Source organism: Melozone crissalis, unplaced genomic scaffold (assembly GCF_028551555.1).
Source record: "Melozone crissalis strain CALT ecotype California unplaced genomic scaffold, PUWL_Pcris_2 ptg000068l_1, whole genome shotgun sequence".
Taxonomy (NCBI): domain Eukaryota; kingdom Metazoa; phylum Chordata; class Aves; order Passeriformes; family Passerellidae; genus Melozone; species Melozone crissalis.
In genome coordinates, this window is record NW_026535846.1 from 12883196 (window position 1) to 12910060 (window position 26865).

The following is a 26865-nucleotide window of genomic DNA, read 5'->3' on the forward strand; positions in this document are numbered from 1 at the left end:
TCTAAAGAAAAATGGCTTTGTTCTTGTCTTAGAAGACAAGTGAAAATGAATTAGAAGTTGCCCAATATATGTTCAGAGTATTTCCATGAAAAACTAATGGATAAATGTCAGTGCTGCTTTATAGTTGGGGAAAAACTTTGACTAATGAAATATTGTTAGCATAACCATAAAGTCACATGTACATGTGTTCAGTTGTGTGTCATTCTTTCAAGCAATCAACATTTGTTCTAAATTAGGGTTCTTTTCAGTATTTATCAGTATTAGCTCATGGATAAACTCTCATATTATGGAGGTGTGCAGTAAAATGGATGAGCATGTTTTATCTTCCATGACAAACACAGTTTAATTTCCTGCATATTGCTTTGCTGCAAATTAATCCAGCCTGGGATGTCTTGGCTGGGAGTGCTGTTCTGCAGAGGGCTGAGGGAAATCTCGGGGCTGCTGCAGAAGAAAACTGCTCCTGTCAGTTTTTTCCTTCAGTCCAGAGAAAGACACTGGAACTGGGGAAGGGTCTGGAGCAAAAATCTGTTGAGGAGCACCTGAGGGAACTGCAGGGACTCAGCCTGGAGGAAAACAGGCTCAGAGAGAACTTTATTTCTCTCTGCAGCTGCTGACAGGAGCATGGAGCCAGGTGGAGTTTGGTTTCACCCAAGCAATAAGTAATGGGACAAGAGACCTGGAGTAGCACCAGTGAAAGTTTAAATTGGATATTAGGAAAAATTCTTAACTGAAATGATGGTCGGTCATTGAAATAGGCTGTCCAGGGAAATTATGGAATCACGATCCTTAGAAGTGTTTGAAAATGTGTAGATGTGGCATTTGAGGACATGGTTTAGTGGTGAACATGTCAGTGTTGGGTTAATGGAGGAACTGGATGATCTGAGAGCTTTATCCAGCCTTAACAATGCTATCATTCAGATGAAGCAGGAATAGAAATTACCCTCTGTTGCAGACTGTGAGGGCTGAAATTTGGAGCATTATCCCATGCTCCAAATGTTCACTTTGGCTGGGAGTAAACAAGGAGACACTGCATGTAAAGCTGCAGGAAAATCAGAGAAAATTTTTCAGAGGTGTAGAAAGCCAAACAGGGATCATGATGTTAGAAAAAATTCATACTTAAAAATTCAGGGATCTGAAGTTTTATGTATTTATTGTAAAATAAATAGACACATCAGTTTGAACCATTTATGTGGCTCTGAAACTTTATAGCAAATGCCATGTATTAATGGCTTATTACTTGTGAAAGGAAAGTACACTTTCTTAGCTGCAAACTAAGTTGAATTCCATGTCAGACTTTTAATTTCTCCTTGCAGTTGTGAAGAATATGTCCTTAGCTATCTCTCATTTGTCAGGAGTTGATAGGAAACATCTGCACAACTTGTTCAATCTGTTAACTGTATGTGTTCATCCAAGCTTAACTGACAAGTAAAATGTACCAAATAATATTGGACTATGAGGATGACCTTTGCTAATAAGGCAGTTACATCATACTTGATGTGAACCAAGCCACTTCTAATGAAATGGTGGTTTGAAATTGCTCTGTGCTATTTAGTCCCATTACTCTCAGGATAAGGCATATTTTCTTGAAATATATTGAATATTTTCTTGAAAATGTTACATAAAAGGTAATTCCAAGAATAGGTAATATGGGAAGAATTTTTTGATGGGCACTAATGTTATTTTTAAATGCAGCCTTGATAGCTCACTTGAAGATTTTTGTTAAATATCATATTAGCTGTAGCAGAGATGTTTGTTTCCTTTGCCAAAATGATAGGTTTAGTGTCTTACAAGGAAATATTTCATAGAAATGCTTTGTATTGAATTATCCATCTGTGGATTAAGCACACCAAGCTGCTGGAAAACACTGTGGTAGTCCAGAGTTCACAACCTTAATCTGATTAGATTTTTCTGATTATTAACTTGGAGTCCTTCATTTATTTATTTTAAATCCAGGAGACCTTAACTTCTCAGGAATCTGTGCATCTCTGCTGAGATCAACCTAATCCTGCTAAAAGAACTCTGAATTACAAAATCTAAACCAACTGTGGAGTTCACTGCTTAATGTGGCTAAATCAGAAATATCTTTAATGGGTTGGGAATATAAAGGTCTGGATACTGAACTGGAAAACCTGGCAGTCAGGAGTACTGGTCTTTTTTTTTTCAGTTTATGTTTTTAGAAAAAATACAGACCTGAGAAGAAGGACCACATGATACAAGCTGTGCAGTACCAATATCCCCACATTGCTGACCCTGTCAGTGAAAATGGGCAGAGACATTTCCTCATATTTTGCTGTCATTACTCAGGCTTTTTCACAATCAATCCATGTTTTCTGAGTAGGATACTACTCTTGGGCAGAATGCTTCACTTTTTACATCAATGTTTCGTGTTTCAGATGACATTTCAGAAATATGTTTATTGTTGCCTTTTAACTTTTTTTTTAACTTGAGTATTGGCATCCATTAGGTAAAATCCAATGTAATATTTTTCAGTTCAGCCACACAGATTCAGATGTGTTGCTTTCTTATCATGTCATAGGAGGAAATGCACACATTTATCCTAATGGGCTACGTTTTATTATGAACATCAGTATCTCTGGCAGATCTGTTTCCTATTTTCATGTGCTACTGAAAATGTGTTCTCTGTTAAGTTTGGGTTGTTTGTTTTGCTGTAAAAAGTCATTTGATCATTATTAAACATTCATAGAGCATTTCTCATAACCATTTGACTTGGAAAATGATGATCAGACTAGATTAGCAAGTTGAAATTTGGTAGATAAACACATGGTACTCATTAATTTAAGTCTTTAACTTTCAGTAAATATGATAATGTTGATTACATTCCAAATTCAGCCAAGATATTTATGATATAAGAATTCAATTTCTCATGTTTTCTTTTATGTTTAAACTCATCAGGGAGATGAATTTACCTGGTGTTTTGTTCAACTGATGAATTTGTGATCAATGTGCACCAACATTTGAATGTTTCTGAGAAAAAGTAAATGTTTAAATCACTGTTTAACATCTTGTGTGCCATGCACTTTCACTGAAGTATTCACTTGTCTATTACTTTCTTTCTACTGAATGGATCAAGGAGGATTTTTATTTCCAAACTCACTTAATAGTTTGTTAGCTGAATTACTTCTGAACTGTAATACGGCTTAAGTTGACTTAAAGCCAAGTTGTTGAAGTAGTTTAGCCTCAAAACATCTGTGGTGGTAAAATGGACCTTCTCAAGCTGCTAATAAGACTTTTTTTCAGTGTTTCTCCCAGTGTAAGGGTTCTCTTATTTGAACTGCAGAGCAGAAATCACCAGATTACATTGCTAAATCCATGAAGTTTGTGTTTAAACTCACTTATGGTACTGTGTGTCGCTGCAGCTCCCACTGAGTTTTAGAGGAATGCATGTAAATTTTTAGAAGTCATTCAGATTTAGAAGAATGTGTGTTCCCACCCCAGAAAATTAAAAAAAATAAGAGAAGTATTTCTAATTTTAAAAGTCAATGAAGTGGTGAGGATTGCAACTCCGGCAGTTTCACTCTATTTACTCAGAATTCACATTAAAATGTTTAAGAGGATAATATTGAGGATGACCTTAATTCTGTAACTTTTCAGTTTTTCAATCTTAATGAGCTAATTTTTCCAAAGTAAATTAGAAAACTCTACGACAGCATTCACATTCCTACAGGGTGGTGTCTGGTTAGTGCAGCTGCAATTTGTGTTTTCTCTGTAAGGTATAAAAATTCATCTTGTTCCCCACTAAATTAGCAACTAGTTTATTTGTTCATTTCTTGGTTTTGCTGAGGTACTGGTGTTGCAATGTTGTGAACCCCTACCAATTTCCTAGGCACTGTATTTAAGCAGGAGGCTTAGGATTGCCATTTTAAAGGGCAAAATACCTTGGTAATTTACAAGATTTTACAAGACTCCTGGTACTTCACTTGACAAAAAAAGTTTTGCAAGGGCTAAAGGGAAAAAACCATGCCTCGATCTCTGCAGTTTTAGGTGTTAAACGAGGAGGTTTCACAGCAAGTCACGCACATGGCTGTGGTGTTGAGAGCTGGCTTTTCAGATGTAGGGTTTGAGTAAGAAAATAATGCCTGGGCTGTGGAACTGACTTGGAAATCAATTGAAATAAACGTGTTGAAGAAGAATAAATGTGTTAGGAATTAAAGGCAAAGCAACTTTTAAAAAAGTCTTAATTAAACTGGAGGAAATCAAAATATAAATACTTCTCTGTTCTTCTGTCAGAGATAACCCACTGGCCATCATGGTATTTAATGTAGTAATACCTGCAAATGGTTCTGTTGATCCTTGGAATTCCTGGTCCAGTTCTCTATGTGTGCTCATCCTTAAATTTATTTAAAGGAATTAAGTGCTGTAATTGAATTAGTAGGCAACAATATCAGTTACATAAAACTTGGTATGTCAATAGCTTAATTTTTTTTAGTTGGTTTTAGCTTTCTATTTTAATATTCTATTATCTGCAGAAATAAAATTGAAACTAATTATCTTTTCTCTTAATCTACTTTTTTCCTTCCTCCAGCTATTCAGCAATTTCCAGTAACAAGTTCACTGTTTTCTTTCAATGACCTGTTCCCTAAAAGGGGAATCAATCAGTTAATATAGATCAGCTGAAGCCACTGATGATTGTTTCCCCTGTCAAGTGCTCCAGCTGGGATTTCACCCTGTGTCCAGATTCTGCTGCTCTCAAAAAGGCCCCCATAGAACAGTGCATGAACCAGAGCCACTTCATTTTTATCCTTGGTTGTCTGGCAGCAGCATCACCATGTGTAATTCAAGGTTGGCTGTTGTAACAATTATGTGTAGGAGTAGGAACAGGAGTTGGATTTTTATTTAACTGTGATTAGGTCTTCAATCCTGATGAAAACAGCTGAAAGCCTATTAATAATGTTTGGGAATTGTTGGAGCTGAAATGAGGAATAGGCCTTCTGTTGATGATTTTGGTATCAAATGTTCCTGCTAGTCTTTATAGTTTGGACTACAGATTTGAGGTCCTTGTAACTTTATAAGGATATGGTATAAAAATATAAGTATGTATGTAAGGAATTTCTCATTTTTCTAGGAGGTAAAAGAAATTGCATAGTTTAAAGTTATTCTTCTTGCAGTATTTTTGAAGCCAGAAGTTTTACATGTGTTTGTAAAAACCACAGACCAATGCCACCACTCAAGAGCTGAGTGCTTAATAAGCCATTGTGTCAGAACTTATGCTCTGGGAGTATCTGCAGACTTGTCCTTGTATGAAGAGGATCACACTGTGCAGCTGCACTAATTGGGGTGGGGTTGGGGTTGTTTTTCATTTGGTTTTGTTGTGGTTTTTTGATGTGGTTCATTGGTTAGCTGGGGTTTTTTTGTTTCATCTTGAACAGTGCACTTCCGTTCCTTAATTTCACAGGCTGCTGTAGGTACACGTGAAGCTGTGTTTTATTTGGTCTGCTTCAGAGACATTTCTCATGTCTTTTTTTATGGAGGTCCTATCCTTACTTCACAGTGAATTCCAAAAGGATCTTAAACTGGTCTTTGACTGTATACAGAGATTTCTTTAACTACAGAACAAAAATGACACTTTCATTTTGTTTTGAACGTTGGGTACTTCCATTTTCAGTGTAATGTAATAGGAGAAAATCAGACATAAGCTTTTAAGAGAACGATGATCTTCACAAGGTTAATGTATGTTTCCAGGCTGTCTCTGGTGCACATCTCCATTTACAAGAGAGTGCTGGTAAAATGGCAGCATTTAGGAAGGTTTCCTTAGGCTACACAACTTTTCTTCTTGTATTAGAAGAATAAGAGCACTTATATTAATATGAGTCATCTTTAATAACAATTGACATAAATCTTGTCATATAACAAATTGCTGAACCTTGGAGCTCCTCTTCACCTAAAAGCACTGAAATGTGTGTTTGGAATTGCCTCCAGGTCAGCAGGGATGCCAGATGTTTTCTAGGGGAGCTTATTTAGGTAGCTACTTGTGATATAAGTTATGTGTGTAAGTACTGATTTTTATGGTTTTCTTTTGTCTCTGAACTTTCTTAATTTTAAAAATATTCTAAATACTCTGTGAAGCTCTATGGCACAATTTTTTCCAGAATGATATTTTTATCATTCAGCATTATGTTCAAAAATCCTCCCCTGCTGACTTGCTGTCTTGTGCAGATGAGCACTGGCTTATTGTAAGAATGTCACAGCTGCATTTTTCTGCTCCCCTCCAGCATCTTGTGCATATAAACCACAGCACAGTCAAGGTACCTGTTCTGGGAATGTTTTTCCTTTCATTACCAGCTTGCCCATAAATGAAGACAGAGCAGAAATGCAGGTTGCTTCACAGAATGGGGAAGGAAGATGGGGACTGTTTCAGGGCATTGTCATTCTGCACAGGGTCACAGAGGGGCACACAGTCGGTGTGGGTGGCAGATTTCTTCCTGACCTTTTACATGATTGTGTCATTGGGCAAAATGCAGCAGCCAATAACCAGATTCTGCTGGCAGAGTGCCCTTGTAGCTTTGAGTGTCTTCAGGTATTTACAAATGCTGCAAACTAGGATATGAAATGGGAGATGAGAGTTAACACTCAAAATTTTTTGGAAAAAATGAAATCACTGGCAGATGTGCAAGTCAGGTGCCCATTTCATAACCTCAGTATGTGGATGTATTGGATGTGGGAGAATATAAAAAAGGATATCCACTGAACCAAACATAATGCAATTCATCCATAGGTTAAAGAAAGGTCATTTTCTTGCCTTGTTGGCTGGAAAGAGACAGGAGAACTCTAACTTATAATTGTGTTCTGTGACAGTAAAAGGAGTCTTTTGGTGCTTTGGGAAAGTGACATTTTCCTTGCTCATGAGAGAAACACAGTTTCACATTAAATGTACACTACAGTGCTCCCAATGTAAATAGAATTAGCAGGGGCAAAATTGTTATCCACAAGGATAATGATTCTATTTTTTTTAATGAAGCTAGTGTAGAAGATATGTGTTCCTATGTGTGTACACATATATAAAAACAGCAGACAAAAGTCACATTTTAGTCTCATCCTTCTCTCTCTCCTTGCTGTGACTTCTCAGCTGAAGAAAGGAAGCTGATCTAAAAGGAGTCATTGTACAAGTGCTAAGGACACTGTTCTTGCCAAGTAGGGTGGTCATAGTGGTAGTAATGTATTTGATGTAGAAGAGCTGAAGTAGCTGAGAATTTTGAGGACTTAATTGAAAAACAGAAGTGTGGCATGGTTTAATTTTTCCAATTGTATGTACCTATGGTGTGGTTGTAGTCACACCATTCTCCCTTGGCAGTCACTGGGATTCAGAGGCTATTGATTTTTTCTGAAGGTTCATCTTCCTGGAACACTCAAACAGAAGCATGCTTGATTTTTACACATCTCTGTTCTTGCTTAGTGGAAAGAATAATTTGGGGCAAAGTCCTATTTACTTTTGAACTGAATTGGTTATTGCAGAATACCAGTTTCCAAAAAGGAAATGGCTGCTTCAGTCCCTTTTGAGAAGGATTTTGAGGATAGTGCAGCCCAAAGTAGGAGAAAGGCCAGTATCTGTTCCAGGAGGACTTACACTGACAGAAGGCATGGGCAAACAGCTCTACCAACAGTAAAAAGAATGAAAATTTGTATTTTGGAGATTGATGGTAAGAGCAGGACGATTATTTCAACTGCAGTTTACCATGTTAGAATTGTTTAAATGTAAGATCAGTGCCTCCCTGATTGTGTATTTCTACAGAAGACACTATTTCCCTAATTTTTTGAAAAATAGCTAGCAAAGATGTAATCAAGAGGCTACTTGTGCCTCTTGATTACTCTAAGAGTGCAAAAACTGTGATGCTAATAGGCACAATATGTAAAAAATGTGAACAATGCTTAAAGAATAATTATCTTTGCTGATCTGAAGTCTAAGTAAAAGAAGGCCTGGCTATAAAAGGCAGTAGTCTTCCACAAACACATTAGAGGCATATTTGTATTTGTAGTCTGTTGCATTCCCAGATGTAGCTGAGCCTTTGAGCTGGGAAATATCCCCACTCTTCAGGGCCAGCCCTACCTGCATTTTCTTCTAGAGTACTGAAGAAAATGGTATAATCAATTTGCAAAAACTGAAGTTTTGGATGGACAGCTTAAAATAATCTCCGCCAAGAAGGCTTCACAGACTGGTGACAGTGGATGGATGCATAATGTACTTCCAGTTTGCACTACAGAAGACTCTTGGTACTTGCAGGAGAAATTTCTAGCAAACATTCATTACAAAGGATTCTCTATTGAAATGAGAACAAAGGTGCCACTAAAAAGATCTCAAAGGATTCAAATGTACCTTTTCATAGGTGACATGCTGATACAAGCCAGTTCTCAAGGGGTTGCATCAAGGCATAAATCAGCAGTAATTTCAACTCTGCAAGATCATAGCACTATCATGAACAGAAAGAAAATCAATCTGACACCAGCTCAAATAATAGCAGTTCTGGGAGTCACAGGATATAGTACAAGTCTACTGGGAGGGTCTGCTTGTCAGAACAATGGCACTTGAAGACACTGAATACTTTGACAGACATCAAAGCAAGAAGAAAAGGAACAGAAAGATCACTTCGCAGGCATGATGGTGTCACTCACAGGGATAGCAACCTGAGTGATGCTTCAGATGAAGGTGAAGCAGATGTTGGTCCTGTGGTCAGGCAGTAGTCAGATCTTCCTGCAAAAGGTACTTGAAATGCTTGAAAAGCTTTTCAAGTTTTAACTTAGTGGGTGATGTCAGAACTGCATAATACTTGATGGTGTTTCTTCCCGGAGTTAGAAGAACAGAAGTTAAGAAAACTATTTTGGAAAGGACTGAAAAGTTTGCTTTCTGTGTGCAGTAAATAATGATGTTTTCATAAAAGTTCTTCACACTGCTGTGATAACTTAGTTGAGAATCTTGCAAGACATTAAAGTATAGGTCTTATGCCTTCTGTAAGTGCACCAAGGTTGTGAGCCTCTAGTGGAAATAAAGCAACTTGCTGAATCTTAGAAATCCTAGAATATAGCAAAAAAGTAAAGTGCCCCAAAAAGGTCATGAATCTAAATATGAACAAGCCACATCAAATCTGAGAAGTGGACAGTGCTAAAGAGATGCTGTTAATATTTAACATTATGTGTTCTGTTAGGAAATTTCACCTGGAGGGGGGGAGCTAGTGTCAGCATTTTGTTTCAGAGATTTTTAGTAGGTGGGTTTTTTTTTTTTTTTTATTTTGAAAAGGGAAATGAAACTTGTTAAGGCCCCGTGAGATCTACCACAACAACTCCTAATCCCCAGGGGGAGAAAAAAATCTACCAGCAAAATTTGTTTATTGTGATGTCAACTGATGAAATCTTTCGTCTCATCAAATGTGGCAATAATGAGACTTGTTTTTATGCTTTGGTAGTCCATAAATACTCTGGTGAATGTCTACTTTGCTTAAAGAAGACTTACTTACATTATTCTAATTAAAAACGGGGGAAGTGAACATGATGAAAAAATTATCAGCTGAATGTTTTTAAACACCATTGCCAAGGCATCCTGGTATCAGTGAAAATCTAATACTTGAATTATGGTTTAGATGTTCCATGGTATCCATGTGTTGTAAATTATTCTCATGTGCTAAGCTTATTTTGATACAAAATTTAAATTGGTATCTCAAAAAATTAATGGTATCTATACAGAACATGTAATTTTCAATTTTTGTAATCTCTGAGCAGCCAAACCTGATTTTAACAATTGCTTTTTTGCTAATTAAGCCTTACTGGGCCTTCTTAATTAGGCACACAGTTGGAAGAGACAATAATTATCTCAATTTGATGGCTATGCCAATTTGCATTATCAAAAAATACCCAAAACATGCTCCATTTTCTTGTCACATACAAATGTTATTTGCCAATCACCAGTGTATTTTAAAACAGTTTTACCTTCCAAAGTTTCTGCTAGATGAAAGAAACATTCCATTTTTCCTACCTGCATATACACAAGTGCATGTACACCTCACTATTGCATTATTGTTAGTTAAATTAGAGCAGTGTAGATATGTATATATGCACACATACAGGTATAGATATAAATATTTTGATAGTATTTGCCTCTTTAGTTCAGAAAAAAACAACATTCAACTGTGTTTTCATAGAACTCAGCTACTAAGTGGAGTATTCTAATATTAGGTCCTTACAGTACAAAAATATGCTCTTGTCAATAGAGCAGTAATTGAAACAGTGGAGAACAAGCTGAGCTTCCACTGGCAAGAATTTCAACATTTCATGTGGATGTGTTTGGTATAAGCAAGTGCCTGGGGTATATTGGAAATTACCTGTACAGCCCAAGGGAGCTCAGTTGTCCCAGGCATTCTTGAATGTGAGGAGGAACATTCCTTTTCTTCAGTTCTTCTATCTTCTTATCGTGTCTTTTACTAAGAAATTTACAGCTTTGACCACACTTCCTCCTTGGAGGGAAAAAAACAGTTCTGGGAGATCTGTTTTGAAATATCTGTTCCTGTAGTCTCAAACTATACTCTCATATAGGCCAGATTTCCTTCCTCTCTTTCCCTGTGTTGTCCCTACCATACAGTTAGGAATTAAGTGTAAAAGGCAGTAAAGTACTTGGCCATGTGTTAGGGATCAAATCTGTAGATATTAAGCACTTGGCTACTTTTACTTAAGCCCAGACGTTTTCATGTTCTTTAGCATTCTTAGTTGAAATGTTTAGATGGTAGGAGACTGTTCACAGTGTTTCCATTTTTTTAAATGAAAAAATGTTCACACTTTGAGTTATTCTGCAATATAATTAGGAATTGTGTTTCCGAAAGTACAGCTCTTCAGAAAGACTTTGTGCTCCAGAGGTGCTCTGAACCTGTCCAGGATATATCACCCTGAATGTACTTTGTACCACAGGAATAGAACATGAGCTTGAATCTCAGTAAAATCAGATAATGAGTTTCCAGAAGAAAACATTAGGGACTTGTGTGATTCTTACAGTCAGTGGCAGTTCTCCAAGCAGAGTGAAGGGCACGTGTTGGACAAGAATTCTGTAGCACAGTTGAGTAGCTGACATAACGTATGTTTTTAAGATCACTTTCAGTCTTGCCATATGCCACAAAATACTGCAACAACCTGACTTTCTTCACAATTTTATTCTGCAGTGTTTGCTCTCTGAAACTTGAGATGTAATGGACAGCACTTTGAATTACTAGAATTAAATTAGACTTTGACTAATTTTAAATGAAGATCATTAAATGTGAAAATGAACCTTATTCTGCTTGCATCTATCACAATGACGTGTAAATGTATAAGCCAGTGTAATCCATCCAAGTTAAAAGAGCACATTCTCTAGAGAGCGTGTTAAACCCATAGCATGGCCCTGAAAACTCTGGTTTGCATCTACATATCTGATTTAGACTGATATGTGAAAAAACAGATTCTAAGATTGTCATCTATTATCTGTGCATCTGTTCTTCTTAAGAGGTGCTATGGAGTCCACCTGCAGGAATAACACAATGTCTCAACATTTTGCAATCTCACTCATTCCCTGATAAACACGGGACATGTTGTACCTACTGATCCATATATCCTTATGTCATTTTCAAACATCTTTTGATGTGTTAATACTTCATGAACCACAGAAAATGTTCATATCAATTTTGGTAGGTTTTGGGTTGGTCTTTTTTTTTTAAATTCTGTTTCGTCAGTTGATGTTCTAGGGATTGCATTCTTGCTTGATTTTAGTATGAGATTTTACCTTCCATTGAAAAATATTATCTGCTTCTGTCCTCCAGACTTAGGCAGATTTTCTCTATTTCTTCGTAATGTCTAATTCGGTGTTTCACATTGAAACAGAACCTCTTCCTCGTCTAATGCTGCTTAGCTCCTTTAGCTGGCATCTTCCTTGCTGTGTTCTGTAAGATTGAATTTAAAGGGACTTTGTTTGTTTATAATCTCTAGACAAATATTTGAGGGGTAAATTTTTGAAGGTATGTACAAGGTCAGAATGTTTTTACTTCTTGGTATCGCATTTCTCAAAGGTTTAAATCAAGAGTGTTTGCTCTGCTTTGCCTTTCATATTTTACAGTTTTGTATTTCAGAAAGACCTGCAGAATAAAGGTGCTGTTCTTTTTGCCTTCAGCAGCCCAGAGCTGATATTGCTGCTTAGCAGTTCATTTTCAGAAACTACTGGGCTGAAAAGGCAATAAGCAAACGGTAGCTTTCAGATAAGGTTATGTGTTGAAAGGAAAGAAATACAGGAGAGAAAGAGCACAGTCCCCTGGTTGTATTTTAGCATTGTAATTGCCATTACATTTTAATTCCAAATAGTCTGGAATATCTGAGTATTAAACATAATGATTAGCTGAGGCCAACAAAGGTTACACTTTTTCGTGTTTTTGATCTTGTGCACTTCTGGAGGACCCTGTTCAGCTACATGATACTCATTAGCAGCCATAACCTGACCTCTCTAAATAATTCTGGCCTTACTGGAAACCAACTGGGTATGCCACTGGTGATTTGATGGGACTGATGGTGGGTAATCACTACAGAAATTTGTTCATTAAATGGGCACCCTATCAGAGCAGCCTATTAAGAATTTATAGAAAGCATATTACAGTAACGTGATCTCTGGGGCGCCGCTGTACTGGAGTGCAGAGCCTGTGAGCAGTGTAAATGCACAGGGTGAGTTTAGTTCTCAAATACCACTGATGGGCACTGCAAACAGCCCCAGCCCAGCCTTTCTCATAACCACTGAACCCAACCTTACTGAGCTCTGGAGCAGGGAGGCTGATCTGAGCAGAACAGGGAAGTAGGGGACTGAGGGGAAAGGATCTTGATGTACGGGAAAGGTGAAAATAGTTTCTAGTAACATGTACAACGTACACTTAGAGGGCTGCAAAAATCATACATAAAAATCCTACGTATGTCTCTGTTAGTTCCATTACTTCAAGAGTGGTATTTTCCTATCCAATAGAACGTTTTGCAAAGGTATTTCATTGTGAATTTAAATTAATAGTTGTTCATTCTTCTACAAAATTGACTGTAAGATGCATATGATATCTATTTTAAAATAAGGTTCATCATTACCTGCTATTCAGGGCCTAAATATATATTTTGCATATTTATATGTCTGTGTATATAATGAACACGTAATATTTTTCTGTTCTATTTTTATTACATGTTTTGTGAAACCTTTCAGTAACAGAACAATGATGGAAAGGGCAAAGAAGTGCTACTTGTGAAGGAGGAGAGCATTAGACACTTATAGAAAGGTCACTTACAGGAACTGTAAGCTTTTATGGGACTTTATCATTTTGCTGACAAGGTCAACTTGATATTGATTGGCTGGGTGTTCTGTTTAGTTACTTGAGGGCCAGTTATTTGAAGAAGCCTGTGTTAACATCCAGGCAATGTTCTTCATACTCCTGCCCTATTTCAGCATTTTGAGTTGCTTACTGTATTGTATTTTTCCAAACAAAATATGAAATAAAGTTCAAGTATTTGATTGCCAGTGTTTAAATTCAGGTTCATGTACCATACCATCATTTGTTAAATTTAACTGAATCTCTTACTGTAGAAAAACTTGAATATTTGATTTGTTGTTTCTGATGCATAAAAACATTTTTTGATGAAAAATTTCAATAAGTATTTTTCCAGTTCTTGAAAATTATTTATCACCTGCTCTCATGTGAGGCCTGGGTGTCTGTGGGTTTATGAGACACTGATGCCATTAGCAAAAATAAAGGAAGCACAAGCTTGGTTCCCATGTGAAAGGAAGCCAAAGTTTCTTGTGTCATTCCATGCTCTGGTGCTGTATCTTTAGTCCTTGTGTAAGCCTTCAGTGCTGCTGAGTTTCCACTGGCTGTGGTGCAGTGGGGTTGGGGAGGGAAGAGTTGGGCAGGTGAGCTGAAGGGTTCCTTCCTTCGGGTGGTGAATGAGTAGGTGAGTTGGGATGTGTCTGCATTACATCTGTGTCCATACCCTTCCACCACAAAGGGTATAAAACTTCATGCTGGGTCTTTCTGGTCTGTGCAGAGCACACTGAAGGTGATGGGGATTCCAGCCTGGTGCTGATGTGGCTGGTGGTCAGAACTGCAGTGGGAAAAGCTGAGCTATGGCCAGCACATGTACCAGGGCTTTGTCCCTGCTGCTGCAAATGTGGGCACATGCAGCAGTGGCATCCCTGAGCAGGGGCAGTGGGAGATAGTGACATTCAGAAGTTGGCCATATCTTTGAATCATCTTTGTCCTTCTATAACAAGGCATTAGAAAATTATAGCTTTTAAGGGTGTGTTTCATTAGTTTACAATTGAGAAAATGCACATTCTTTACATAAGAAGGCAGCACAGTGAAAGAGAATACATGGAATATGTAATTAATATTAATTGCTTACATTAAATTATTTCATCTGTCTGCTGCCTTGGTTAACATCATTAAATATATTCCTGCTACAAACAGTCCTCACGAACTAAAGACTTTGTTTATTAAACCTTGTTTTAAAAGAATACAAATAAATCTTCCTCAAGTAGTTGTTTACTACAACTTAAGTTTTACAGGTCTCTGTGCATCATAATAATTTTTTATTACTTGTTAAAAATCACTTGAAACCTCCCACAAAATAGATGCACAGCATCTTTTAGGGGGAACTTCTGTGGTTTAGTTTTGTGGGGTTTTTTTGTTTGAGTAACGAGCCAAATTTGTCAGATTGGTGCTTTTGCACTTTTGAAAGCAGGATGCAGTGCCTGTGTCCGAGGCTGCTTGCACTTGTTGCCTTCCTGGCAAAATTTATTTCTCCCTTACTGCATCTTCTTAATAGAGGCCCTTAATTTCTCCTTGTTTTCCTTTGGCTTCTGTAGCTTTGTCTCCATTTATTCTGTCAGACAGGATATATTGGAAGGCTTTTTCCTGTCAGTAACCATTTCTACAGAGTCCTCAGTTCATCTTTTAAGCCAACTCTGTGCTTGCAATCAGGGCCCCTTTGCGTTCTTCTGTCGCTATTAAAGTGACTCTCAGAACAAGCACTGAACTTTGCCAGTAATAGGCAATCTTGGGAAATAACAGTAAATTATTTAAGCAAATAGCTTTGGAGAAGCAAGTATTACTTAGTAGGAACCTTGTACAGAAGCAGCTGATCACCAGCTGGGTACAGTGCAGTCAAACCACTGCACGAGTCCCTGCTCAGGGCTGCAGCCCCATGATGTGCTCTCAGCTGGCCTTGCTGTCTGGCAGCTCCTTGGTTCACAGCTTTGATTCTGTCTCTCTCTCTTGGAGAGTTTTTTATTGACTGAGGTGCTTTCAAGCCCACTTTGAGTAGGAGATATGAGTTGTTTTTTGTTTGGGGTTTTTTTGATACTAGAGCTCTTTATCCAGGTGCCATTAGTTTTCTGAAGGTCTGTTCTGTGTCAGGTTGAAGGGCTGGACATGACTCCCTGAGGTTTAGTGTTTCAAGCAGAGACATGCCTTCAACCTCTTTCCCCAGATAACCTCCTGAAACCTGGAAAAAGCAAAGAAAGCGAGGCATGCACTCCACAGTGTTAGTTCTGCTGTAATGGTCTGTCTCACTCCTTCCCTCCAAGGGTTCTGAGGGTCTGGATTTTGTTTTTTTCTTACAATGTTAGAAGCCTTATTCCCTCTTCTCATCATGTGTAAAGTTTTCCACTCCTGCTCAGGACATTGTTCCTTTCAAAAGTATTGGAAGGACGCAGAAGCAGGAGATGGAGTTCTGGAGCACTGTGCAGCACCACCAGGAGTGTCTCAAACATCAGGACAGTTTCAGAAGTTGGCCATCTCTTTAGCTCTCTTGGAAGTGCCTTCTTGTGGGGTTTTTGTGTTTACCTTTTGTGTTTTCACTTCTTCTGTTTTTATGCTCTCGGCTGACGGTGTGTAGGGTTAAAGTCCTTGTGGCAGATGAGAAATGGGCCTGTATCAAACTGAGTATTAAACTTATTTCCAACAACTGCTGACCTTAAAATAATGAAGAAGCTGTGAGAAATTGCCTTCTAATCAAGCAAAATTATCTTTGAATTTCGATGGGGGTCTTCTTGTCTTCTAGAAATAATGTTTACAGGCACCTTTTTTTGTTACATTTGTTTTTCTGGGTTATTAATATCTGCTAATCTGAAAGAAAACAAAAACAACTAAACTGAACAGAGTCTCAGTTTATGAGCCATGCTGCTGTAAAAGCTGTGCCACAATCCCTGTTATTTCATCCCAGAGTTTGTCTTAAATTTAGTGATGGAAGCTACTTGATGAAGGCAAGGATACAGGACAAGTGCCCCAGTTGCACTTGCAGCTGCAGTGTGCGTGATTTTAAGGATATTGGATTTGAACATCATTATACAGATACGTACACAAAACTCAAGATGCAGTTTGGAAGTTTCCATTGAAGATTTGTAGCCCCTGTGTGGGCAGAAATTCAGATGGGAGATAGAGGGGAAGAAAAGAGGTTGTAGAACAGGGTAGAAGCTTCTTCCTGTTGAAATATCCTCAAAATCTAAAAGAAAAAGGTGTTTTCTGAAGGATTGCATGCTCTTCTGGAGTAACAATGTGGTATACTTTTATTTTTTAAAATATTGGTGGTTTTCTAATGTCTGAAGTCTTATTCTTGATTAGATGTAATGTAAGTCACAGGAGAATACTTAAAAAGAGTGAACTTTCTACTTTCTAGATTTCATATTTTAAAAGACATAAAATGTTGTTTTCACTTTATATGGATATGCATCCCTTTAGAGAAATAGTAACTGTTCCATCTTTGAAATCAAATATAAGTTGTTGTAATGTATTTTTTTTATATAGGATACAGTTATTGCTTGGTCTTTTAGGACAGTGCTTAAGATTTGGTTTTGATTTCTTCCTTCAAGTAGCTGTTATTTTAATTCTATTTTAAAAAGCCCAAACAGTAAAACATGACATGTGCAGTTTCTTTCCTGGGTTACAATTATATTAATGAAATTTAATTGGTTTATATAACTAAAAAATGGATGTTTTTGATCTAAAAGTATATAGTATGTCTGAAATGAATTATTGTTTTTTTCTAGGACTGTTTCCTTAAGGCATTCCAGTTGCTTGTTTTCATGACTTTGAGCCTATTTAATCAGAGATGGAGCAGATGGACTGCAAGCCCTACCAGCCACTGTCAAAAGTTAAACATGAGGTGGACCTAACCTACACAAGTTCTTCAGATGAAAGTGAAGATGGTGGAAAGCAAAGGCAATCCTATGACTCAAGAGAAACTCTGAATGAATATAGCCAAGAACTGAGACTTAACTATAACAGTCATAGCAGAAAAAGAAAAGCCATTGACCAGTCCACGCAAGGTAAATAATTTATTTTATTTACTAATTATGATTATTGCTTTCTGATTATGCACTATGAAAAAATATCAGGAGTTGAGCAAACATTTTATTCTTAAAGTCTCATAGTATCAACCCACTTTTTACCTAGCTTTAATCATCCTGTAATATCAGAAATTTAGGATTTTTTTTTTTTTTTTTTTTAAGATAAAGTGCATTTTTAGCAGGATGGACTGACTGGTATTCTAGAAACCATCACATGCTAGCTACAGACAAATATTTTCTTTAGTAGGAGCTACTGTTTTTAATAATGTTGAGTGATTAATTATTTACTGCCTTTGCATATGTTGGGTGCATTTTGCTATAAAATCAACGTTGAGGCTGCAGGCTATCTCTGCATGTGCTTACAAAGCCTGTGAATTAATTCAGATACAACAATTCTCTTAACATTCCTAATCATATAAATAATCGAGTAATTTAAAAACTGAAGTTAATTAGCGTATTGTAGGAAAAAAGCCCTAAGAGTTAAGTTTCTGTTTTAGCCTTTTGCATGATTAGGACAAATATTTGAGCAATGATGATGGCTGAACTAAAGTTAGGAAAAGCTTCTCTTTGATTAGAGACAGAAGCTAAAGACTAAGACTAAAGAAATGGAAGGAATGAGCAGAATTTACTGCAGCATTTCCTGACAGACTCTGTAAACCCACATGCTGCTTTTTGTACACAATGAGCACAGAAGGGGCTTTGCTGCTGCTTTCAGTTCTGTCCCCAGGCCAGGCAGGATGGTGGGACAGGGAGAATATTTCTAGCAATCAGTGTGTCAGAAGCAATGAGAGTTCTGTCCCCTTAAAGGTAAAAGCAGCAGGGCTCTGAGGCCAGTCACTCCCTGCTCTTCAAGGAAGTGGTTAAATTACAATAAAATGTGGCCAGTACTTCTCAGCTAAAACTTAAAGTATTTATTTAAAAACAAACAAACCCAAAATCCTCAAACAAGCCACATCACACACACACCCTGCCCCCAAAGCCCTTGCTGCTTACTCAGAAAAGCCTTCGTCACTTTTCTGAAGATAAAAGTAATTATGTTTTTCTACAAGGGAATAAAAAATAGGCTTTTTGAAGATGGGAAATTTGTCTTCTCTGTGATGTGTAAATTAATGTGAAATTTGGAACAGCTGTGCTACAAAGCTATTGCAGCATTTTTGGTTTTTACTGCAGATATTGTACTTTAAGTTACACCCATAATACTGGTGTTGTCTGAAAGTACCTGTAATTCATGGGAGTAATAATACTTGGCTGCCTCCATCTGTGTGCATATCTTCCCTCCAAAGAGTTACCAAACTGCTATTTTTGGGAAGAAAAAGTCATAAACATAGATTTCGACAGAGGATTGTTTAGAAAAGAGATTTGTTTGTTGTTTGTGACCTTATTTTGAACACGCTGAGGGTTTAATTAACTGAGATTGGCTGTATTGTTGTACCTCTGGATGCTGTAAATGTTCTTGTAGATCTCCTTGGAGCAGCTCCCTTGTTGCTTGTACCTGTGGGAGAAACCTCAGCATGGAGCTGGGTGTGCAGGGCTGTGCTGCTGTTGATATTCCTGTCAGCTGCAGCATCTCTGGCTTGGGCATGACTGAAAGGCTGGCACTCACTGCTGTAGGCATCAGAAACCAGCCTCTGTGTCATGCTGGATTTATTCTTCCAGAACATTGCCTCCGAAAGCAATCACATTAATAATTTTGGAGAAATAGCCAAATTAGCGTGCATTTCTGTAAGAAGTTGTCAGGCATGAACTTAGCTCAGTTATTCAGGAGTGACCTGTAAGGAATCAGTTACGTGCATGTCCAGACTAGGAAGTATTTTGCACTCATATTGTATGATTATTTAATTGAAGTTATATGCCCCAAGATTTTTCCATTCAAATTAATTTTTATGAGATACTATGTAAATTTTCAGATCTTCTATTTTTCAAACATTGGTATTTTTCTTTTTGGACTAAAGTCTTTTACTGCTTCAGACTGCAGGATGAGGCTTGATGTCCACGTTTCTAGAAAAATTACTTAGACTTCTAAGAGTACTTTGCCAATATGCAGGGCAGCTCTTAAATATTTCCTTATCTCTTCCCAGAATTGTGTAGGTCAGTATATAATTATTAAACACTGTGTTATTCACCTCAAAATATTTTTAAAATCCTATTCACGTGCACTGATTTCTAAAGATGGAGTTGAACCTGTATGAGAAATCAGAGTTTTGTCTTGTCTTATGTCATGAATTCAGTTTGGAATAACTGATATTGTAATTGCACTGCTGAGTATTTCCATTTGACTTCTCAGGAATTCATCCTGACATCTTTCTAGTCATTTAAATCATGCTTTTTCTCTGCCACAAATTGAACCTGAATATTTGTCCTGGCAAGCAGTGCAGATTTGAAATATAAAACTGGTGGTGCTCAAAATTCAAAGAGCAAAAGAGTTTGTAAAACTGAGTGTAAAATTTCAGACTTCAGGCAGGTAGGATTGCAGTTCTAGTGAAATCAAAGTATTTCCAAAAGGATTCCAGGTTTCACAGTGTGGGACCTGGAAGTTCCTGGTAGCTCTTGGTAGTTACTCAGTCAACACCAGGAAAAAGGTTCAGGTTTGAACTGTGAATCTGGATGAATCCATAAAACTGTCAATGGTTTTTTTTGGTTTTTAATCCATTCTTTTCTGAAATGCCTTATTAGAATCTTTAACAAGGTTTTTCTAGATGTTTGTAACATCATCTGAATGTAGAAAAAGAAATTAAAAAACCAAAACCTCCACAGCACCCCCTTTTCAAAGGGGACTGTTCTGCAAGGAGTGCTGTACCATACCAGTGCTGGAGACTTGTATAAAATAATTCTACCTATAAAGGCTGTTGGAGCATCAAAGATTGTATCCCCAATTAGTGCCAAAATGCTCTTCTTTAGTGGCATAATATTCTCTAGCTACAGCTGAAACAGTTCCCTGAGTGTGATGAATTAGCAGAGTGCACAGTGAGGATAATGCCCATGAACTTCATCCTGGAAAGGTGTGAGAATAGATGAGAAACACACACAGTAACAGCCCTGCTTGGGGTGATAATGATGACTGGGAGATGGCATTCCAGGGAGCTCTAATGATGGAATGTGGGAAGGAATTATGTCAGAGTAAAATAATTAGTACAGAGAAACTTTTAACAGGAACAAGTGTAGGGGTGTGAGCACTCATCTAGTTAGTTTTATGAGAAGCGTCAATACTTCAGATGTTTATGAAAATTCAAAGAATTGGTACTGACTACTTAAGCAAGATAGGTTATATAAATTAGACTGGGCAGTCATCTGAATTTAGTAAATAGCTTCAGAGTAAAATGTGATTTGTTGCACAAAATACTGCTGTATCTTAGCCATTTCTGTGAAGATTTTTTTTATAAACAGTTGGTGTATTTCATTATTAATGTCAATACTGAGGAATTATTTCTATGAACAGTTTCAATAGAAATTTGAGATTATGTAAAATCATATGGTATTAGGTATTATATGTGCGCATATATGGACAATCTGTATTAAACCAGAACTTTATATGACACGAACTTAAAGGAATCATTTCATCCTCTAGAATTGAACAGAGCTGTTAGTCTTTTCAAAACATTTTTCGTGTCAGTTTGAAAGGCCACATCGTGTGATCATATAAATAGCAAACATTGAAAACAGTATCCAAATATAGAATATTTAACTGTGTCAGTATTTTTAACTCCTTACAATTCCTGAAATTGTATCTCAAATGTTACACTTCAGAGATATTAACTGGTTGGTTTTGCAGGTCTTGTAGGAAAATATAAAATAAAAGAAACCCCAAATTAATACAGAATTGGTCTATTGATCAAGCAGTTTTTTTACATGCTATTGTTGAGGTTTAATACTGGTGTCCTTTATATAGAGCCCAGTGCCAGCTGAATTCTGTATCTGGTGTTACTTGGATAAGATACAGATAACTTGCAGTTATCTGACAATTTGAGATTTATCAAATAACATCACAAACTGTTTAAAGCCCAACTAAATTTTACTGGCCTAACAATTCAATGTGAGCAGATAGAAAAATCTCCTGACAAAGCATTGCTGACTCCTGAAGAGTCAGTGCTAAACACATAATGTGTATATCTAAAAATGCATTCTCTTAGTAACTGGAAGGTTCAGAATCCTGCTTGTCTGAAGATATGTAAACCGGTAAAATCTCATCCTGGCAAGATCATCTTACAAAGTAAATTCCTGGCAGACCCAATATCATATAGTTTGGAGATATTGGCAAACCGAGTAAATTAATTTTTGGAAGAATTGGTAAACATACTGTTTTGTCCTTGAAGGAGATGGAGTGGAACTGGCAGAAGTTATCAAAAATGTTGCTCTTGTAGGAAAATCATTGATGGACCTGGCTGTGAGGAAGGAATGTTCTTATAGATGTACCATACATACATCTCAAGCTTTGTGACATGTTTACATAATTAGAGCTGTTTTCTCCCACAGCTTTCTCTGTTTCCACCAAAGCAAATATGAAAGGAGCTGTACTTTACAAATACTGGCAGTACAGAAAAGCTTTCTGGCTTTTAGGTTAATTATAGATTTGTAAGAAAACACTAGTTTAGAGGAATGAATTCCTGATAGGATAATCATCTGGGATGGAGTCATTGGCATGATAAACTTTATTGATTGTTAACAATATGAGCATATGGCAGTAAATTTCTGGTTAGACAAATGTTCATTTCCTGGCAAGATAAGTGTATTGAACTGCATTATGGGCAAAGCAAAATGGAGTTATTCCTCACAGGAGAATCCAACAGCAAATAATTTCTGGTAAATCTGTGTGAGGAAAGCAGCATTGCTAGTATTGTAGGAAATGACAGAGTGCCTCACAAAGAATTGGCCTACTCTGCTTTTAGCCCTTTAAAAAGTAAGCAAACTGGTTTTGTGGACAAAAGCTCCAGATTGGTGACATGATTAATGTTTTCTGAAAAGCACATATAAAATTATCCTCAGGAGCAATAGGTAAACAGATCCAGCTAAGTGTTCAAAGCCTTCATCAAATGAACTCCACTGACTTCACAGAGTCCTGGGTCACAGTGTGAGAAAGCTCTGCAGCCTAAGGCCACTTCTGTCTCATCCTCTCTTTTTAGCTTTCTCTTGTTGCCATCCAATTCCCCTGTCTGCCCTCTGATACATCCCAGCAACAGTGAGGGTACAGAGGCAACAGCATGTTCCAGTGCTGAAAAGCACTTTTGTTCCCTAGAAGGGAGAAACTACTTCTGAGGTGCAGGAACAGGTCTGTTTTGCTATGCATTAAAGTTCAGCGATTTTCAGCTTACTAGGAAGGAAGATTTAAACACATGGAACTCTTAGCATCCTATGACCAGTCAAAGCCAGTTTTACTGGTAGTGCTAGACATAAATAAAAGGCATGCTGACAGGCACTGCTAGGAAATTGTCCTGTCAGGAAAATGTCATGGTGGTGTTTTGTCAACTGTGAAGCAGCAAAAGCTTTTTATGTAATAACCATATTCTACTCTGATCCCAGAATTATGTAAATCCATTCAGGACAGCAGATCTGCTTTGTGTCTGTACCAGGGCCATGGAGAGTTGAATTTGAGCTATATGTAGTATGTGCTTTTAGTTACAATTACCTTATTTTTAAATGGTGTGTAAGGGTAAAAAAAGCCTGTGTTAGATTCTTCCTTTAATCTGTTATACATAACACTAGAATAGCAAACTGGCAAACCATGAGTCTGTGGTCTTGGGAGCTCTCCCAGAGGAAACCAATGCCAGCAGAGTGATTTTTCATTGTTTTGATAGAGATTTGGAGCACTTATCTGGGTGAATTTAGGAGTCTATGCTCATGAACTTCCACAAAGAGCAGTAAGTGAAGGGGAAAATTTTTTTGGGGGGCACCCCAAGTCTCTTGATATTAAGAAGCTGCAGTGGTAACCTGGTGGCCAGTGGAACAGGGTGTTACAGTTCACTATCACTCCACCTGCCAGTTACATATTTGGGAGCCATTTAGTACTCATGGTCTAAAGACTGCCAAAGTATATTTCATTGGCTGTTCATTGACATGTAAACAGCACATGGTGAAATGCATGTTTTTAATGTTTGTAGCTGCAAGGGAGATCATTAGATTTGAGAAGGACAGGAAAAAGAATGTGCAAAAAAATGCTCTTAAGACAACTGCTGCTATGCAGCCTTTTAGAAGTATGGTAGTTTGGAACTCTGCAGCTAGGTGTAGACTATTCTCTAGTTCCCTGTGTTTTCTTTGTGATACTCATTGGTTAATGAAGGAAGGAATTTTTTTTTAACCTTTAAGCTGCATCTTTTGTTCAGAGCTGTGCCTTGAGCTGCTGTGGAAGGTGTTTGTAGGACAGTGGAATGAAGCATTCCTGGGTACTATAAGAGGAAGTTATGAGCAGGCTGGTTACAAATGAAACCAATTTATTTTGCAAGCAGTTTCCTTGAAATTCTGATTTAGTGAAGAAAATTTTCTAAAATATAGAAGACTTCTGGTAAAATGCTATTACTAGACAGGGTTAGTGTGAAAACAGCTGAGATATTTTGTATTATTAGGATCTTCTTTCTCTTTTTTTTTACAAATACCAGATGCTTAGACTTTTAATGTTGGGGGGTTTTTTTTAGCTAATTTTAGAAAATCTTCTGAGACCTGAAGCGTGTTATGTACCTGTGTGCTTTAGAGCAGCCTTGAAGCATAATGAAGTGATTTCTGTGTGAGGGCACAGAGTTTATCCCTTGTGCTGCTTCCTGAGAGGGACTCAGCTCAGCAGAGGGTGATTTAAAGGTCCTTCAGATTTCTGGGCTGCGGACTAGCGGAAGGAAGCGACAGCTAATAAGCTCCATCTCCTGTTGCTGTATGTTACACCATCTGCTCCGAGTGTTTATGAGATTCACGTTGTCCAAAAAAAAATCACATACGAGGCAAAGTAAAAGACTCCACACTCCTAAAGCTTCAGTGCATTGTCTGCTCATGTATTCCCTTGCACAAATAGGGGTTCCTGGTGTGCTGTGCTTTGTTTGGCTGGCTGTGTTGCAATCACGGTGGTGTTTCTGTCTCCCAGAGAAAAACAGTGCCATGAGCAGTTCCCTGTAGCTTCCTGGACTGCAGCCTTTGCTCTGTGGGGAGGATCTGCAAAGTCTAAGGAAAGGAAAAGCAGCACTCTGGTTTAGACCCCCTCCAGATATTCTTTCTTGATTTGCCAAGTAATTGGAAATTTCTCTCCCTGGAATAACTGGGGTGAGAAAACTCTGTGTTTGTACCTTCATTAGAAATCTCACAGGGGGAATACTTTTCCTTGCCTTCATCAAATCAAAATACATGAGTGAACGGAATGTGCAGACACTTCTTTCCCCACGAGGCTGAAGTGGGTGCTCCCTTCCTAGATCACAAAGTGTTACAAAAGCCTGTAACCTGCTGTCACCATTCCTGCAACGCTGCTTCCGATCCTGTCTCAGCTGCCATCATCTCAGTGGAAAAAAAATGCCTCATATGATCAAAAATAATTTCATTCTCTTAAGTAATTCTTCTGATTTAAAAAGTGGATATCCAAGGGGGCGGGGGGGAAAGTGAGAAAAAAAAAATTTGCAGAGAGAGGAAATAAACTAGTGAAGGATCACAGTGCATTTCCAATCTCCTGCTAACAAATCTCATCTGATGAATAAAAAAAGCATTCTCCAAATGTTACACAAGTTTAACAATCAATTTGTCGGTGCACAGATACAAACTATCTGAATTTCCATTCTCTTCTCTGAATCACCAGTTTTTCATGGTGTCAAATGCCAGAAAGCATAAAAGTAAAAATCAGAAGGGCAGAGTAATGCAGGCAGTGTAACAGGAGCCAAGGTATTTGTGGAGGACTCATCCATGGAAGTGTTTGAGGCCGGGTTGGGTGGGGCCTTAAAGCCACCTGATGTGGTGAGTGCCATCCCAGGTGCCTTCCAGCCCAAACCATTCTATGGTTCTATGAGATATGGCAACCTTTGCTGTAACCTGTGCCAAATACTGATGGAATATCTACAGGAGAGACTTAAGAGTTAATGTTTTGGAATTCTCTTTTTCAAAACCTGGAATTGTATCTGTTAAAAATTCTTGTTATATTAATAGAGCCTCTTTCTATAGCATTTAAGAGTGTCCAAGAAGATGTCAGGAGTTAAAGCAGGATGGGAGCAAGCATCAAGGCAGAGTGAGGGTGTCAGAGCAGGGGCAGCAGCACACAGCTCTGCCCCTGCCCCACAGCCTGGTTTAATGTTCATTCTCTTGCTGTGTCTTTCATGTCACTCTCTTTGAAACGAAGAAGAGCTGTCATTTTCTGGAACTAGAAATCTGCTTTGCTTATCTTCATTTGTAGAGCAGATGCTGAAACGAAATAACATTTCTTCCCAGGATTTCTCATTTATGTTTCTGTCAGAAGGTTTTGTATGTCTCAAAGTAAAGAACTGTCAAGAAGTAGCTCAGTGACTCGATGGCATTGCTGCATATCTAGATAAACAGAGTGGGTGTACCCTAACCAATATAGAGCTTGAATTAGCTTTTCTTTTGAGAAAGAGGCTCAAATTCTTCTGAACTTAGGTCTCTGTGTGAAATAAACTCTGAATGTGATTTAAAAGCTAAGGATCCCTCTTCCAAGTTTCAGTTTTATTGAACACTGTTTAAAATCCTGCTGTCACTTTGTAGGAAGAGTTTGCAAGTGGATGAAGTATCTTTAGCTCAGATGGCTGAAACAACATGGAAGGAATAATGAAATGTTTAACACCAGCAGAATAATTCTTCCACTGCCCCCTACCCTCCAAGCACCAGTTACATAACAAAACATGTGACTACTGAGTAACATTGATATAGTCACTTCCAGCTGTAACCCCAGGAAAAACATAGGAAAGTCAAATACCAAAATATAAACAGTTGCTGTGAAAGTCACCAAGAGATTATTAGAAAGCCAGCAAATTCAAATTGTAATATTAGCACTGTGACTAATCAGATGTGAATGATAAATTTTGTAAAAAACCTGTGCTTTATTCAGGATGACCTGCATTGCTACATTACTATTTGCATTACTTCAAGGAGCAATCTTGTACCTTACACTGTTTAGTCCAGAGAAATTACCAGAAAATGTGTTGGAAGATTTTTTTTATACATGGAGATGCAGAACATTAAAGGAAAGGCAGAAGTCAGAAGTGTGTGTGCACATTCTTGTGAACTTTGAACAAATTTGGGGTTGTTCTTTGTAATTGGAGTCAGTTACTAATGGTTTAAATAGATAAGTGCTAGAAATGTTGACTAATAGTTGCCCCCAGAGGTATTCACCTTTGTTGCTTGCAAATCTATTAGTAATTTCCTTTTGCTGATGTTCCTTTTCTCATTTTGTACTTGGGAACGGATTATGAAATTGATTTGTCTTTTACACTCTCTAAAAGGAAATATAGAATTCATGAAGAGAAGGGCATGGTATGAAATAAATCTTTGTGTTTCAATTGAGAAAGGAAAAAAGGGAAATAGCTGAAATAGCTGCCTGTTCTTCCTGGATAAATCTTCATTTATGT

The 26865-nt window shown here is 37.7% G+C and overlaps 1 protein-coding gene across 7 annotated transcripts in view; it reads left to right on the forward strand.

Moving 5' to 3' along the window:
- The window catches only part of TENM1 (teneurin transmembrane protein 1), a 775300-nt gene that overhangs the window by 527402 nt on the left and 221033 nt on the right, over nt 1–26865 (forward strand). For all 7 annotated transcript variants that reach the window (XM_054289924.1, XM_054289930.1, XM_054289929.1 and 4 more), the window contains one exon: nt 17030–17308. In XM_054289924.1, the coding sequence (XP_054145899.1) occupies nt 17092–17308 (217 nt within the window). In that variant the 5' untranslated portion in view covers nt 17030–17091. The remainder of the gene's footprint in view (nt 1–17029; nt 17309–26865) is intronic.